This window comes from Microtus pennsylvanicus, chromosome 3 (genome assembly GCF_037038515.1).
Source record: "Microtus pennsylvanicus isolate mMicPen1 chromosome 3, mMicPen1.hap1, whole genome shotgun sequence".
Classification (NCBI taxonomy): Eukaryota; Metazoa; Chordata; class Mammalia; order Rodentia; family Cricetidae; genus Microtus; species Microtus pennsylvanicus.
The window spans coordinates 17,328,577-17,346,369 of NC_134581.1; the positions used below are offsets into that span (position 1 = coordinate 17,328,577).

The following is a 17,793-nucleotide window of genomic DNA, read 5'->3' on the forward strand; positions in this document are numbered from 1 at the left end:
CAGTCCTGAGGGTACAACTGGGGGTGGGCAGGACCAAGCTCTGACCCTGGAATTCAGCTCTCCTGGAGGAGGCAACCTCCCACCCTTCAGGCTCTACCTCTCCTGGGAGCAGTGACCATGCTAACTAGCCAGTCCTGACAGCTTTGGGGGGGGGGGTTCTAGCACTGCATCCACCCCAGGGCAGGGCAGTATGTTAGGGACAAGGACCTCCCTTGTTGGCTAAACCCCAAGATGCTGAAGGCACAGCAATGCAGACATGGAAGTACACTGGCTTTCCCAGTCCAGATGTGGAGGATGGGGCCCTGGAAACCCTCATGAATGAATGGAAACAGGGTGCTTGGGGTCTCCAAATCCCTGCAAACGCCAGAGGTGAGTAGTATACAAGGTTTTGCACTCCAGCACCCCTAAACAGCTGCAAAAGAGGGTGTCCCTAGTCTCAGAAACAATGCTCATTTTCCCTTTGTGGGCCCTGGGACACGAGGACTGTAACCAGTGTTACCTAGAACAAGCCATTCCTGCAGCAAGATCAGTCAAATTAGTTTTAATTTTCAGATTCCTTTGTTCTCATGCATGTAGACAGGAAGAAGCCACAAGCCCTGGTGAAAACATGGGGCGACAGAAACGACAGCCTTTGCAAGGGCCCTACCCATTCTGCCAAGCTGGTTCCTGAGCATCTTGACTCAGATGGCCCACTGAGGGCTTTCTTTTTTTGTGCGCGCGCACGCAGGGGGCTGTCGTTTGGAGGGAAAATTCTTGGCTCGTCCAAGCAATGAGTTGCCAGCTTAGGAGTCAGTCAAGGGACCGCGGTGAGCTGAATGAGAACTTAGCCAGGCTCTCCAGACAGCGTGCCACCATCTCAGGACTCGGAAGAAGTACACAGTTCAGTGGCCCCTTTTTATTAAACTGAGTGTGGTCCTCTCAGCTGGGACTCAAGCCTCCTTTCTGTGTGGCTCTGCCCACAGGGAGCTTCCCACGGCCAGGTGGGGAGGCTCCAGGTACTAAGAGCACTTGCGGATGGGGGAGCAGGAGCACCCAATCCCAGACTGGGTACAGATGTGGCTCCCTCAGGGCCAAATCCCTTTATTTATTTACTCAAGCCCCCGTACAAATCCCTGGCCTGCTGTCCTAATCGACTGAGCTCCTGATTCTTGATGTGCTCCCTGATCACAATGGCGTTCTCCGCATGATTAGCTGCTGGTTCTCCAGACACTGCTTCAGCTTGTCTTCTGCCAGTGTCAACCGCTGTTCCAGGATGGACACCGTCTGCAAAATAAAAGGTGCCAGGCTCAGGATGGGGGGCTCACCTTGCTGCCCTAACGGATAAGCCATCAGCTTCCTATCCAAATGCCAGGTGCCTCCCTTCCCACCAGGCCCTGCCTGGCCTTTCATGCCTTCTGCGCGCATCTCTGGAGTTTGTGGGAAGGAAGAGATGCCTTTGAGGGGAAGCAGATTGTAGCTCTCACAGTCCTTAGTCATTCCCCCAAGACAACCAGGGCAGGAGGAAATCTAACCCCTAGTCCGGGCCATGCACTGTACAACACCAGAAACCACCGACCACTTCTATCTAGGAAAGAAGTTGCGCCATGAGTACTTCTTGATCCTGAGGGCACGCTTCCCAAGGTGGGAGGGTCCTATGAGGGCAGAGTGAGACAGCGCCACCTGGAGGTGAGGGTGATCCCTGGCAAGTGATTGATTGATCCACACACCCAGCACAAAGGCTGCCTATGGATCCAGTCTCCTGAGGCTGCATGTACTTAATGGACCAAGACCAGTCTTGCAGACAGGGCTCCCACAAAGGTGGTGAAAACCTGTCTACTCCCTCTGGCTTTGGGTGGTATCAGTAGTGGGAGCTGCATACTTCTCAAAGGCTACCCATCCCAGTTAGCCCCACCAGTCACACCTACCCTAACACTTGCTAGGCTGATCCATGTTCAGCTGGTCATTTCATTTCCACCACTGAGGGCCGCTGAGGGCCTACTGCATACATGAAGGCGACCCCAGCCACTGGGGATAAGGTCACTGCAGGGAAGGCCACCGTGAGCACAGCAGGCTTGATTCCTACAGGCACTAGGAAGGTCACGTAATTTCACCAGGGATGTCTTTCAAGAGACATTGTCCCCTTCCCCGAGGTTCCAAGAAGGTTCGAGCTTTCATGTACTCGAGAAAACAGAGACATTTTGGGAGTTTCCCTTTCTGTGCAGATGTAAATTCTTACAGCATCCTGCGCCGTCTGATGGCTGGCCAGGGATGGCAGAACTAAGCTGAGGGAACTCATCATATCCCCAGTTGGCCAGGCAGCCAGGACGGGTCTGCTGTAAAAGCGGCAGTGGAAACAGCCCCGGGCTGGCCCGAGCAGCATTCCTGGAAGTTCCCATTGCTGTTGTGAAACTCCCTCTGCCAAACTCATTCTTCTTCCAGACCCTTTCCACAGACAGTCGGGACTCGAGGCCACAGTGGGAGAGCCTGGCTGGTAGCATTTCCTTTTCTGCTGCCCCCCCACCCCGTCCTTTAAACATTTTAACAGGAACCCAGTTTCCAAATGCAGAGATCACAGACTCAGAAAACAAGAGCTGCTGACCAACGGCAACATGGGGGCTCCACCTGGTTCCCTGGGAGGGAGGCCCATACTTTAGCCCAGCAAGAATGTGGGCACTAAATGTGTTCATATTAGATTAAATCGAATAGAAAAGCATCCTCTGTTTCACAGCCAGCCCCTCACTAGTGGAGGGTGCTGGGCCCACTGGGGGGTCACTTTGCTTCCAGTTCTAAAGGGAGACTCCTCCCTTGTTTTGTAGCCTTCGTGTAGATACTCCAAGCTAATCTCAAACTCAATCCTCCTGCCTCAACCTTTCCACTGCTAGGATGCTAGACAAGCACCCCATGCCTGGCAAGGGACACCTCATAGTGTGCCCGTCATACCTGCATCTCCCCCACTATTTCTCTAGCTTCACTCCCTGCCAGGCAAGCTTGAAGAGGCATGCCGTCTTGTGTTTGGACTACACTGTCCAAACTGTCTGGTCTGCCCCAAGCCTGTTCTGCCAACGGGTCAGGTGGCAGTCACCACCAGGTGGTTCCAAGATCCATCTGATATCAGTGTGTTTTGAGCCTTGAAGATGGGCTTTCTAGATACTTGTCCATTAGATGCCGCCTGGCATCTCTGGCTTCATAACTCTACCCTAATAAAGCACACAAGTTCATTTTCACAGAAAACAATGATCCCCACAACAGAGCTGGGCCCCGGGAACCACATTCTTGACTTCTGCTGCAGTATCTTAGTGTGAGACTATGACTCACATTAATTCAGACTCTATACCATCCCAGAAAAATTCTAGTTTTTTCTTTCTTTTTCCTTTGTTTCAGACAAGGGCTCCTGTGGTCCAGGCTGGCTTTGAACACACTATAAAGCTGAGCATGGCCTTGAACTTTTTTCCTGTCTCCCCCTCTTAGTGCTAGGATCATAGGTATACATGAGTCACTAAGTTCAATTAATGCCCAGTTTGGTGCTAGGTATCAAACCATGGGCTTTGTGCATGCTAGATACATGCCCTTTACCAACTCAGCACATCTCCAGTGCACAATGTGCTGTTCTTCTACAAAGAAGAGGGCTTTTTCAGCAATGGAATGCCCCGCCAGGGCATCTGATGATGTGGCTAAGCAAGGCCCTGGCAGGGTCTGCGTCCGCCCCAGCACTGCAGTGTAGGATGCATAGGCTGCCACTGTAGCAGGACCTAGGGGCAGGGGGGAGATTGCATCTGGGGTGACATGTAAGACATCTGGGACATCCCTGGTTAAGGACTAACCTTAGGCCACTTCATGTGCCTTCTCACAGTGTGACTTTTACCTGTGCGGAGCACATGTCTACACCAGTGTCAGTCACTCAGAGGCTCAATGAATATGTACTGCCTCAGTGTCCAGACGACAAGAGCAGCTGCTGTTCCCTTTTTCTGCCCAGCGCCCACACAGGGGAGTTAAGTCACATGGGTGGCTAGCTGCTCACCTCATTTCAATCCCTTGGGTCCTACCTTGGAAATTCTCCTGTCACAGAGGGTCTGGTCTGGCTGGGCAACAAAGCCATACTTTATCCTTAAAGTGTGAGTGGGGCATTTTAAAGGCAATACCTGTGATATTAGGAGCCCACGCAACAGCCTCCAGCTTTGATTTTCTTCTCGACAAAGGCAGATGAGAACTAGCCTTCCAGCCTTCCCAGTGTCTCTCAACCAGCCTAGTCCCTCAGAGGGAGCTGTGTCAGGTCAGGTGACAAGGGCGCCAGAGTGGGAGAGTGCCTGTCACAACAACTTCCAGCCCCGTGTCTAAACACCATCAGTCCAAAGACCTTGCTCAGGACTACCCAGCAGCCCTGTTACACACCTCACAACACCGAGGCGCACTTTCCAGATCACAAGCGTCCCTTCCCCCAACCAAATGATCTTTTATTTGCTTAAACACTTAGGTTTGGAATTATGGAGGAAGTCATAAAAGCAAGGAAAGATAAATGCTGGGGGTTGGTGAGATGGCTGCCCAGGTAAAAGCACTTGCCACAAAAAGCTGCCATTCTGAACCTGATCCTCAGAATCAAATGCCCAGAGTTGTCCTTTGACTCTTTTTTTTTTTTTAAAGGAGCCGAGTGGTGGTGGTGTACACCTTTAATCCTAGCACTTGGGAGACAGAGACAGGTAGATCTCTGTGAGTTTGAAGCCAGCCTGGTCTACAGAACAAGTTTTCCAGGACAGCCAGGGTTACATAAAGAAACCTTGTCTCAAAAAAAAAAAAGAGGCAATATTATAGGGACAATCTTATCCAGGATTCAGTGGGCAAACAGGTGCCCACTGGGTTAAGGAGGCAAACGGGAAGCTTTACACTGGTCAGGGGTTGTGCCAAGGAAATGAAGCAGGGCAGGCAGGAGTTGAGGGGAACTCACTGGCAAGAGAGACAACCACAGGAGGCTACAGAGCACTGCAGACCAAGGAGACAGGTTCTCGGGTCCCACAGCCCCCTGCAGAGCTTTATCTTCACCTCAGAGTAGCAGGAAAGGGCTGGGAGACACTGGCTGCTGCCTAGGAACAGTCTGGAAGGGCGCTGCAGAGCTGCGCCAAGGATGGGATGTGGGGGCTCAGACTGCAGAAAGGGAAGCCCTAGAGGAAAGGAGACAAAATTAGACAGTGCTCTGAAGGGTGAGGCAAGACTCAGGTTAGTGGAGAAGAGAGCGCAAGAGAGTGTGAGGCCTGCAGTGGTCTGAGAAGTGGCACAGAGGGCTGCAGCATGTGTTTCTGAGGATGGGAAGGCAGTGAATCCACAAGCCCCTGGTGTAGGAAAGGAGAATCCAGTCTAGCAGGGCCAAGGACCCTGTCAAGGCTCAGGACACTGCCAGGGAGGGACTGCCCGACCCACAGGAAATGACGGGAGGAAAGTCTTAAGGTGTTGGAGACCAAAACCAAGAGCACAGTGAGGAGCGGCTGGGCTAGCCCCTGGCTCTGGGCAGCAGATGAGGATCTAGAGCTGGGCTACCGGGTGGGACTTTCAGTCTGACTCATCCCGGGCTTCTGGAGGAAAATCCTCCTAGGATTGGCTCAACATTGTATTCTATTTCCATTCTGGTTTTCCTGAAAGGGGAGGGGAGACAGTGATGTCTCTGGCTAGGGCCACTGGGCAAGTGCGTCTTCTCTCACAGTTCAAGGATAGTAAACATTAATGTGACACCCTGAAGGGCTTTCTAAACAGTAAAAAAGGAACCGACTTTAAAGTGACAGCCTTCATATTTAGTCCCCCAAGAACTATGGCAATTCTCAAAACAGCTGAACCACACGCCAAGCCCGAGATGTCTGGCACCTGGGCTCCCACCCCAAATGTCAGAGGAACACAGCACCAGGGTCGTCCTCACAGATGCCTTTCTGTACTGGCAGTAGCTATGGGGCATGTGCTGAAGGCTGCTAGGATCCCAAACAGCTGAATCCAGCTCCTGCATTGTTCTCAACAGGACTACCAGCCCATACAGGCCATATCAGATGCCCTGCATGGGACTGAACCTGAGCTCGGGTATCTGTTGGCCTGAGGTGGCTGAGGAGATAGTCTTGGCTTCTCTGACTGGTGTGACTGGGATTCAGGTATGTGAGAGAACCACAGGAAGCCAGGGCAAGTTTACAGGGCCTCGTGGGGGCCACAGAGCACTCACAGGCTCTTCGTATTCCAGAGAAGAGTTTTCTGAGTACTGAAAGGAGGTGAGAAAGTCCAGAACCCTCAGAAAAGGTGAAAAGTGGAAAAAGGTACAACTTGCCTGGTTGCCACAGCTCGGAGCAGAAGAGAGACCATGACAGCCACATACTCTCTCCCTGGGTTTCCCTCTCTGGCCTGGTTTTCTCTTGAGGTGGGATTGCCCCGCATCTTTCTACAACTCTTTCTTCTTAATTCTTGTTTATTTCTTCTTTTATCCTACTTTTCACTTTGTGTTTGGAATAAGGCAAGAAAGCAGAGCACGGTCTTTGTCTGACCCACTGGGACAGTGCCCCTGACACAGCTCACCTGCTCTGGGCTCAGGCCACAGCTGCCGGTGCTGGGGGTGGGGTGCCATCTCCGATAGGAAACTGTGGTGAAATGTTACAAGCCAGGTAGATTGTAGTGCTTCTCAAGTATAGGATGAGTGGAAGGCCAAGTGACACCTGGGAAGCTGTCAGGAGTTCAGTGTGGTTGGGGAGAAAGCGATATACAATACAAATAATGAAGTTATGCCAGCGCTGGGGGTGCAACCTTCAATCCGAGCACTAGGGAGGCAGGGGCAGGTGGATCTCTGTGCGTTCGAGGCCAACTGGTCTACAGCGTGAGTTCCAGGATAGCCAAGGCTACACAGAAAAATCCTGTCTTGAACCATACCCCCCCCCCCCCCGCAAAAAAAAGAAAGAAAGAAGTTAGAATAGGGATCCCAGCACCTGCAGCCTGAAAGGAAAGGGAAGGAGGAAGCCTCCACTTCCTGCTGCTGTGTCACTGAAACACAGGTCTTAACAGGTACTCTCAGAAAGACGATGTGGTGCTGTGACCATTGTGCAGGCTGATGGTTGCTGAGTGAACTCTGGGCAAAGACCTAGCCACTCGGTTCCACAAGCAGAGGAGTAGATGACACTTCAGAACACAGGGCCCATGTTCAGAGCCACAAACCTCAGCAGCTACTCTCTCCCACAGCCACTGTCACCAGCAGCTACGCAGAAGGCCTCTCTTGTGGAAGTTGGAGCCTGAAGGACCACAAGACACTCACAGGGTCCTTCTGACCCACTCAGGATATCCGACAGCTGCATTACCACACACTTGCCTGGTGCCTACGCAGCACAAGGGACTCTGGCTCCTGAGGGCTTCTAGACACTGCTGTGACCAGCACAAGTCTGGAAGGGCTAAGTTTTAGCAAAACTGCTCCACCATCACTGATGGTGAGTGACATCTTAGCAGGAAGGAAGAAGTGAGTTATTAGGCACGTGGCAGGCCAGCCACTCTAGCTATGCTTCTTATACACATGGCTAGACTCTTAGAGGGGCTTCCCTTGGTTACCCTACTCTCATTCGGCCCTGAGGTCCTTCCTCCCAGCAGCTGCTGCTCACCCTGGCCAGTGCACTTCCCTATGCCCAGATCTTATTCCAAGTAGATTCCTGGGCCTCTGGGGAGACAGCAGATTCCAGGGAGGAGGGACCTTCTTGGCTTGTTCCATGAGTTGGAAAGGAGGAAACACACAATAGACAGGGTGCTAAGCCAGGTGACCAGACAGAAGTGGAATGCTGACACCTAGTCACACACTTAGGAAGCCTTCTGCCTGAGCAAGGGGGGGGGGGGACTAGTCTAGCAGGGAATGCTGGGGTCTAGGGTATCTTTCCTAGTCGGATGGGGCAAGACAGGGATCCACTCTGGCTAGGAAAAGGCAGGATTGTTGGGCGGAGGTAGTACTTGTCTGTTTTTATTATAGCAACCAAGGTAGCCAGAGCATGGCCTTTACATGAGGGCTCTGTAGACAAGGGACTACTGACAGATTCAGGGGGCCACCTATGCACCATCGGGGTCCTTCTGCACCAGGGCACACCACATCCAGCCAGCACTGTGGACCTTCCTTGTCCTACTGTGGGGTTTACCCCCGTCTGTCCCCTGACAGCCACATCTCGGCTTCCTAATGACTTCCTTTCTTAGGCCACCCTTGACTCCCATTATTCCTGCTGCTTCTGACATATTCCTTTTCTACCCAAGACTTCAGATTCCTTCGTGTGACACTCACATGGCACTTGTGGCCCTGTGTGGTAGCTCAATACTGCTTCCCAAAGACCCAGTCCAACCTCTTTCCCAGCATTCCCTCCTAGACTTCAGTCCATGCTTGGGGTCTGCCTTCCTCCCCTTCAGCATGTTGTGGTTGTAGAAGAGGTGTGAGCCCCTGGGAAATGTCACAGCGATTCCCACTGAGGAGCTTCAGCTTTCGCTGTGACAAAGGAACAGGCTCCAGACTGTGATGATTCGTATTCAGATTTGAACTTGATCAGCTTGCAACTGGCCTTGGCTAAGTTCCCTGACTCAGTTTCCCTGTATGTAAAAATGCAGCTTTCAGAGCTGCTGCAACGCTCACCCACCCACAGTTCGTGTTTACTCACTTGCTGTTGGCTGTAAATAGGGTGGGTGCACTGTGGGCAACACGATGCCCCAGCTCTTGCCGTGGCTGAGTTCTGGGATAGTGGGGAAAGCCTGGACACAGAAGGGACTCACTGAAGTCCCAAAGACAGTACCTGTGGTCAGTCCTGAGAGGGTGCACAGTGCTCTGTGGCTTCTTACAGCTCCCTCACGATGGAAAGCTGTTTTTAATGATTTCCAGGACTGTGGCTGATTTGCACTCCCCAAGGAGATCTCTCTGGAGGGTCTTAGGTTCCCCAGTAACCCCCTCCTTCCCCCACCAAACAGAGGATTCAATTATTAGAGGCTAAGGGGTGCTAGCAGCTCTTGGGTGCAGTTCCCCTGGCACACCACTCTGGGTAAAAGTGGCAGGTGTGGGGAATGTTCTAGGGCTGGCCACCGGACTGTGCTACACACATCTAGCTCCTTTGGTTTGATTTTAAAGATACAGAATGTGGAAATAATCTCACTGTAGCATGGTTTGACGCCGCTCAGATTCTCGGCATCTAAAACAGATGCAGTAAATGGGGGAATCTCTCTCCACTGTGAGGTCTTGTGAGCTATCAAATCAAAGTAGGGACACTGAGTATGCAGCCTGTCCCAGCTCTGCTCTGTCCCTAGCAAGCCCCAGCCTAATGTCTTGGTACATGTCCCTATGTGTGTGCCCACATGTGCACATAGGAAGCACTGCCTTGCTAATGGTGCCCTGGTCAGTCACGTGTCAAGGTGACTAGGGGCTGGAGGGGCAGCTTGGGGACAGGCTGCTGGTTTGAGTTCAATCTTTCCCACAACTCAGTCTGCCTCCCAGACTGGTCACGGCCCGCATCTAATGACTTGCTGCAGAGGGGTTCTCAACTCTTGAGGGTGCCGATGCTAGTCTTCAAGCAGCCTGCCAGTCGTCCAGTGTCCGGATCATGAGGGCTAGGTTTTGTACAAGTCTTGTTCATAGACAAGCTCCAAGACACAGGTGGCACTTAGAAAGTGCTTGATGGACAAAGGTTGAGTGCTGAGCGTGGGGCAAGTGTCAAGAACACAGTTCCCTGAGACCCAAGAGAGCCCAAGTTTGTTGATGAGTCTGCCTGCCTGATGAACAGCACTCACTCACCTTAACCCCTGGATATGGCAAGCTTGAAGGGATGACACGGGAGGGATATGGGTGACAGAGACCTAACATCCTACCCTAGTGTGGCCCTCCTCTGGCTAGCCTGGGGAGAAACTCCCCAACTTCAGTAGAGCAGGAAATGGGGGATACAAAATTAAAACCGGAGTCAAAGAATCTGTGGGTTCCTCCTTGTCCAACCTCAGCTCTGATCTGATGGCTTAAAGCTTCAAGGCCTGAACTTGGAGGGAAGGAATTGAGGAGGTCCCTCTTATGATGATGTCTGACATGCTGAAGTACCCAGGCTTACACACAGCTGGCCCATAAAACGTAAGAATCTACAGAAAACCCTCAGAATCTCTAGCTATTCCCCACTCAGCCCACAGTCTGCTGCAAAGCAACACAAGCTTTTGGCACCTGGAGCCATGAGTCTGAGCTCTGTTTCACATCATCTCAGGGATATAGGATTTCTTTGATGTTTTCACATGCCCCAGGCCTCATCTCTACTGAGGATTAGCTCTCTTTGGGACATAGAGGAAACACTATTTTCTCTCAGTGGATTAGCTACTGGATTAAGGCATTTTGACTAATTTACCTTCTCATGGCTTCATAGCCATTCCTCTCAAACAGTATCTCCTTTAGAGGAGACACTCTACAGGGCCCACCTGCACCTGAGAAGCCAGATGCTCCCGGGTCCTAAGGAGTGCTGCTCACACCACAGAGGATACCAAGCCGCAGTCTTGCCAACATGGGCCTGGGTTTAGGCACCTCTCTTTGTCAGCCATGTGTGGCCCACCTGGGAAGTCAGGTGGTGACAGAACCCAAGATACAGTACAGGATGCCAGGCAAGTTTGTCCAGTGGCTCTGCTACACTGATTCTATATGAAGTCCAACAGAGCTAAGTAGGGGCATGAACCTTGAACACCTCTTGCAGCCCCAAGCCTCAGAGGCTGCTCTGTAGCTGGGAGGCTTGAAAAATCCCAGTGTAGCCTGGCAAGCTGGCTGCAGCCCCGGCCCAACAGGACAACTGCGGGGACAGAGAAGTGCATGTGTCATCAGGGTGGTTTTCATAAGTTTTCCCTGTCCTGCCAGGTGTCCACTGATCCACCAGGGAAAATCTGCTTCCTTGCCCTGAGTTTTCTAGAGGTACCAGCTAGAGTGACTCTAGATCAGTGCAGACCAGAACAAGGCAAAGAACTGCTCTTTCCAAGTGTCATGCTAGGTAAAACCTGACACGTCTTTCTCCTCTTGCTCCATCCCCTAAGGTATAAAGAGGGTTTGTGCCTACAGTAAAGGCTTGGATCAAAGTGAGTGGATGGAAAGAGCAGGCCCTACGCAGCTTTTCCCTGGCTTTGTTGTAGTGGAACGTCAGCAGAGAGAGCACCCGGCAGCCACAGGGTCAGCTGAGGCTTGATTAATCTCAGAGCACCACAGGCCTGTCTGCAGCTGCCTGCCATAAAGCTCACACAGGCCCCTTCTTGTGTTTTGTGCTTAACCCTTCCTTTAGAGGGCTCCAGATGAACAAGAATAAATTACTGGAGTCCCCTAACCCATCTCTAAGCACATCCTACACCAGCCTGAATGAGGGGTTCATACATGTGTCTCATATGTCTCAGCCCTCCCCACTCCTCTAGGCCTGCACGGAGCCTCAGAAGAAATCTCATATGACCAACCGTGAACATTCCCGTTCCGGAGGTAACCACAGCCATTGCCCAGCCCACTTCAATCTGTTGCTTCTTTGTGTGTGTGTGTGTGGGGGGTTACTTTTTGCCACAACCGCAGACAGGATAGAAGATGGAAAGCAAGAGATGTCTGCCAGATCCCCGAGGAAGCTGCCATCCAACCCCCCATGCAGTAATAAACACGAGCTAGTTTTGGAGTACAGCTAGTAAGCTGCGTGCCATGAGGGGAGGCTGCATGTTGTCCTGACTTGGTACTTGAGGAGGGAACAGCCTCCCCGACCCTTCCCTATTGTAAAGCCACAGGAACCTGTGGACTGAATGCCAAAGCCAGCAACAGGGATGGGGAGGAGGAGCTGGAGAACCAGACAGATGCTCTTATTCTTCCCCGGTGCCTCTGCAACTAGCTAAAGGCAGGCATCAGGCCTGTCCCTACCACAGATTACACAATGTCTTCAGTCCCTTGTCTCCTAGGAAGTAGCCTCTTAACAGAGAGACAAACAAGCCTCTTGTCTGCAAACCCCCAAGTGGCAGGGGCTCAGGCTGTTCTGAACTTGACCGTGGCTGAAAGGGTAGCCCATGAATGGCCATATAGAGAGAAGGAAGACAAATTTGCTCTGGACCAAGTCTGTGTGGTAGTTATGTGCTTGTTAGCAAACGCTGATGTGCAGAGGATGGTTTTGGTGGAAACAAACAAGTACTCACTTGTAAGCAGGGATTGCAGAAGGCACACAAGGGGACTTGCTTTGTACCTTCCTGACAAACTAGGTTTGGGATCCCATGGGAGGACTGACCCTAGAGAAAATGGTATAACTACTAAAAATCCAGACTCTTTTCCTGCAGACAGTGGCTGCCCTGCCTAGCAAAGAAGGACACTGAAAGCCCCACGGAGTAGCCAGGCAGCTTGGCCCACAGCACAGAGACACGGCCTAGTAATCCCGCTAGTGTGGACTAGACACTTTATCCAGTAGTCCTTTAAGCAGGGAACTGCAAGGACTTAGCAAGGCAGGATTAGTTAAAGGTATCCAAAGGAATCAAAGAAAAACCCTTGGCCTTGTTGGGTGATACTAGCAGAGCTCAGGAACCTGAACATTTGGCACACTCAATTGCCAAGGAGCCCCAAAGCAGCAGCGCTTGTAGGGCTTGGTTCTTCTTGCTTAAATTCAAGTCTTAGATTAGAGCCTAGTATTTTCTATGAGCCATAGGAACCTGACTGTGACATCACAGCATGGCTGGCTAGCCTGAAGTACTGCACGCTAGGAAAAAAAAAAGCTGGAACAAGAATTTGCAAGAATTTCATGGCTTGGTATTTTTAAAAAGCAGCAAGATGTGGAACTGAAATCAAAAATAACTCTGCTGTTGGCTTCTGAAACAAAACCACCAGGCCACTGGCTAAGTCTGTGCTGGGCTGCTCACAGCCGCCTCCCAGGCTCCTGGTCACTATCCACATCTCCAGCAGAGAGACCCAGGGCCTCAAATGCTCGAGAGGATAGTTAGGCCCTGCCCAGCAATCCTCTAGGATTCTGCGAGTCCACAGAAGAACACAGAGGAGCCCCTGGAGCAGTGAGCTTGTCCAGGACTCTACCTGCCTGCTAGTTAGGCTTTCCAGCATCTCTACAGGGAAGAAGAGGAAAGAACACGCAGTTCAGAGCCTGTGCTGCTGTTCCTCAGGATCTGACATCAAGTAAGCAGGTCTGGCAGCCCAGTGGTCTGGCCTGAGTCTTTCAGATCTTGCCACGAGGGCTACAAAACTGGCGTGGTGGCAGAGCAGATTTTGAAAGGCCTCATGGGAAGACATGGCTCTACCAGAGATGCTGATGTCTGCTGACCACCTTGCAAGACCGAATGGCAGATGCTATGTAGCAGCAAGGTGGTTATGTTCATGTTTGTGAAGGGCAAAATGGGAAAGTGGGGTGGTCAGTGGGGCGGAAACAGCAGGAATGGACACCCTACAGGCCTCTGACTGCTGAACCAGAAGCTTCATCCTAGAGAAAGTCTTAAGAAGCAAAGCCCAACAACAGCAGCCAGGCCCTTTTGCCCTTCTCCTGGCTTTTCTGTAGACCCTACAGACTTCTGGGTGGAGCCAGCTTTGTCAGCAAAAAAAGACTCAGGCAGGCTCAGCAAGAGAGTGATGTGAGCAGCCACTTTGAACAGGCATGTGTTGGGTGTGGAGGTAATAAGATTGAAGATGAACTCATAGCAAAGTCCTCCAAGGGAGAGACAGAGGGGGCAGAGGCAGGCAGATCTCTATGAGCTGAATTCCAGGTCAGCCAAGGCTATACATGGAAACCTGTCTCCCCCCCAAAAAAAGGCATTTCAGTGCTAGAGAGATGGCTCAGTCATTAAGCGTTGGAGCGTTGGGCTGCTCTCCCAGATGACCTGAGTTTGGTTCCCAGCACCCACAAGGCAGCTCACAACTATCTATAACACTAGCTCCAGAGACCTCATACCTTCTTAGGGCCTCCATGGGCACCAGACATACATGTGATACACAGACATACATTCAGACAAAATACCCATACACATAAAATAAAAATAAATAAATCTTACGAAAAAAGAAATCCCTACATTTTCCCCAAGCCAGCTACTGCTGGTGTCTAAGACGAAGACAATAAGTTGCTGGACGGGCCCATATGGCACTTTTCACAGCAGCCTCCCAGGCTACATGGTAACTCAATTCAAAGAATGGCTATCACAAGAAGCAGACATCTTTGAAGAGCTTCAGTCTTGGCCCTGAGGGCCGTAGTCCAGGTTCAAAGACCGATCCCTAAATTTCAACAGCCTCACCCCAACTTCTTGTGTTCCCTTCACAACTAGACATGATGTGGGAGGTGATGTATGCTGTGAATGTTTTATTGATTTGGTTAATGAAGAAGCTGCTTTTGGCCAATGGCTCAACAGAGTAAAGCCAGGCTGGAAGAGATATATAGAGAAAGTAGGTGGAGTCTAGTGAAACACCATGTAGTCACTGGAGCAGATGCACTAGAACCTTGCCGGTAAGCCACAGTCACATGGCGATTCACAGGTTAATAGAAATGGGTTAACCAAAGATACAAGAGCTAGCTAGCAATACACTTAAGTCACTGGCCAAGCAGTATCGTAATTAATACAGTTTCTGTGTGAATATTTTGGGTCAGGGCAGCCAGGATCGAACAAACAGCCTCTGATAATCATAGACAGACACTGGCATTTCCCTGGCAGCTCACAGGATTCCTGGACTTGGGCGTCCACTTCTGCTGCTCCCATGCTTTAGGCTATCTCAGGGCTTCCTCACAGTGCCTCAGACAACATTGGAATAACTACTGATCTTTACCAAACAACTGTCGCAGTCCAGTTTACAAGTTAACTAAGGACCACAGCAGGTTTGGCTATCCCCATTTATAAGAAAGGTAACTGAGGCCATGGGAATGATACCAAATGTCCAAGATACCCAGGATGCCTCCAAATCCAGGAAAGGAAAGGTGCCGAGGCATCTGATAGGCAGGTGGTTCATTCAGTGAAAACATCTGTGAATCCCAAGAGGGAGCCATTCCTCTCCATAGTTGGTGGACAAGGCAGCTGAAGAATCCTGGCTACTCCGAATATGGATGGCATCCAGTTGGGATCAGATCCTCCATGAGCTAAGCAGAGCAATAAGTGAAGCCCCAAGTAGCAGCCTCAGAGGGGTGGAGCACATATCAGTGTAAGAGAAAGAGAGAGAGAGAAAGAGAGTGGCGGCTGTTCTCTGCAGGTGGCCTCAGGGGCAGGCCTTTGAACTCCAAGAACTGCGGCTTTTTCCTTCAGGAAGGTCAAGTTTGTTCCAAAGGGAAAGTTTGTGGTGGGTAGTAGTGGGAATGGAAATTGGGGTATTGTGATTCTGGACAAGCATGACCACCGAGCTAGGTGCCCAGTGTTTATGATTTACGCTTTCTTACCTGCTGAGCCATCTCTCCAGCCCTGAACTACAACTTCTTCTTCCTCCTCCTCTTCCACTATTTATTACTGAGGAAAGGGGCACAAAGTCCACAGTGTGTGTGTGGAGGTCGGAGGACTCTGAGGAGCCAGTTTTCTCCTCTCACCTTTATGTGGTTCCAGGTGTGCACAGCAAGTGCAGGAAACTTCTTGATGAAATCCCACCCAAACTGTTTAGCGAGAGATGCAGAGGATGCTCCGCCTACGCTATGATCAGGACAGGGTCAAACACAGACTGGCTGAATTCCAGGGTGGATCCAGGTACAACAAGTCATTATGAAGGCCTTATCAACACCTGACAAGATGCTAACTGCTGGGGAACCCCAAGGCGAGATCAAGTGAGGGCTGCAAAGGACATCCCTGGAAGAGCTGAGGCCTCAGCTAAGTACCAGAAAGATGCTCTCAGGGACTCGCCATCTAAAAAGATTGGAGGAGACCTGAAAGGCCAGGCGAACCTAAAGACAGCCTATTGGAAGTACAGACAGCAGGAGACAGACCAAAGGGTCCATACCTTGCAAAGTCATTTCAAAAGTTATGTTCCTCTCATAAATGCCACCCCCTTTCGAGACAGGGTTTCTCTGTGTAGTCCTGGAACTTGCTCTGTAGAACAGGCTGGCCTTGAACTCAGAGATCCACTTGGTTCTGTTTCTTGAGTGCTGGAATTCAAGGCATGTGCCACCACCATACCTAGCTCATAAATGCAATTTTGAAAAGTAATGAGTGCACTTTATAAAAATGGGATTCTCTAAAAGGTAAAACCAGCAAGGCCCAATGCACATGTGCATGTGTTAAAGAACTGATTTCTGAGCCGGGTGGTGGTGGTGCACACCTTAAATCCCAGCACTTAGGAGGCAGAGGCAGGTGAATCTGTAAATTTGAGGCCAGCCTGGTCTACAAGAGCTAGTTCCAGGACAGGCTCCAAAGCTACAGAGAAACCCTGTCTCAACCGCCCCTCCCCCCAAGAACTGATTTCTGATGCTGCACAAACCCCAAGGCCAGTTGGAATTCTGACAGACCTGCAAGATCTCTTGGCTTGGGGCGGGGGGGGGGGGGGTTTGCTTGCTAGGGAGGCTAGATGCCTCACTGTTTTGCTGATCTCACCATGCGCTTCCTTGACCTGCCCTAAAATCTAGCTCTAAGGTTTTATGAAGTTGCTTCCCAGGAGCAAGCCTGTGACAGCTCTGCCTCTTGCTAAATCCTGACCTCTCTTGTGTCCTTCCTCTCTCACCCTGCATCCCTCTGGCTTCGCTGGGTCAGGCTCCAGCTCGGCTTTGTTCATTGTCTAACCACGCCTGGGCTTCTTATGCATCCATTGCTCCTAGCTTTCTCAATGGCTCCATCTGCCCGCTCCCTCTTAAAGCCTTGCTCTGGCATCAAATTCAGTCAAGGAGACTTCTCAGGAAAGGGACAGGGTTTCACACAGGAGCAAACAGAGAATGGGCTCAGTAAATGTGTGTGCATAGAGAGAACCACCACTTCTACTGTAAGGGCTAAGAAATGGCTTTCTGGGCAGGGGTAAGATCTAGCTTCTGGAGGCAGTAGAAGATTGGGAAGATGGCCTTGTGGTGGTGTCATATAGAAGGCTCTGTCCCTAGCAAGCCAAGCAGTGGCAGCACCAGGGGTGGCTGCTTAACACGACAGGAATGCACAGCATTGCTGGGCACTGCTTGATGAGCTCCACAGGTGGACACATTTTATATTCCCAGAGGCCTGGAGAGTGGGTGCTGGTAACAGCATTGCATTCCAGGCTTAGAGATTAAGGCACAGGAGGCTTAGGTTTCCCTGAATCACCAGGTAAGGCTGCAGTGAAGCCGGACACACACTGAGCCCCAAGGGGGACTTGCTTAGTTCCAAGACTTTTCTTTCTAGAAGAAATAATGTGGGAGGGTGTCTCCCTAGAGAGGGCTGAGGTTTTTTCATCTGTCCCTCAGACTGGTGGCAAACAGACTACAAGCCCTCAGAAGTGGCCTTGTCCCACTGAGCTGTATACCCACACTCCCAGACTGTTGAACAAGGAGGTAGGTTTTTATTTATTCATAATTCTCTGGTATTTTGAGAAACCTGTTGGTTCATGCTGTAGAACAGGTTGGCCTTACACTATCGGTCCTTTTGGCTCAGCATTCCAAGTGCAAGGATTGCCAGTGTGAGTTAAGAATTTAGCTTTAAGAACTAGGGTCCTACCTGCGCAGGTGTGGGGCATGCGCCTTTAATCCCAGCACTTGAGAAGCAGAAGCAAGTGGATCTCTGTGAGTATGAGGCCACCCTGGCCTACAGCATAAGTTCTAGGATAGCTAAGGCCATACAGAGAAACCCTGTCTTGAAAAACCAAAACCAAAAAACAACCTTAGTCCTTTTTTTTTTTTTTTTCTGAGACAGGGTTTCTCTGTGGTTTTGGAGCCTGTCCTGGAACTAGCTCTGTAGACCAGGCTGGTCTCGAAC

The 17,793-nt window shown here is 50.9% G+C and overlaps 1 protein-coding gene across 1 annotated transcript in view; it reads right to left on the bottom strand.

Moving 5' to 3' along the window:
- Nucleotides 1-517: 517 nt before the first annotated feature.
- The window catches only part of Poc1a (POC1 centriolar protein A), a 66,817-nt gene continuing 49,541 nt past the window's right edge, over nucleotides 518-17,793 (bottom strand). Inside the window, exon 11 of the mRNA XM_075964785.1 lies at nucleotides 518-1,263. Coding sequence (XP_075820900.1) covers nucleotides 1,165-1,263 — 99 coding nt within the window. The 3' untranslated portion in view covers nucleotides 518-1,164. The remainder of the gene's footprint in view (nucleotides 1,264-17,793) is intronic.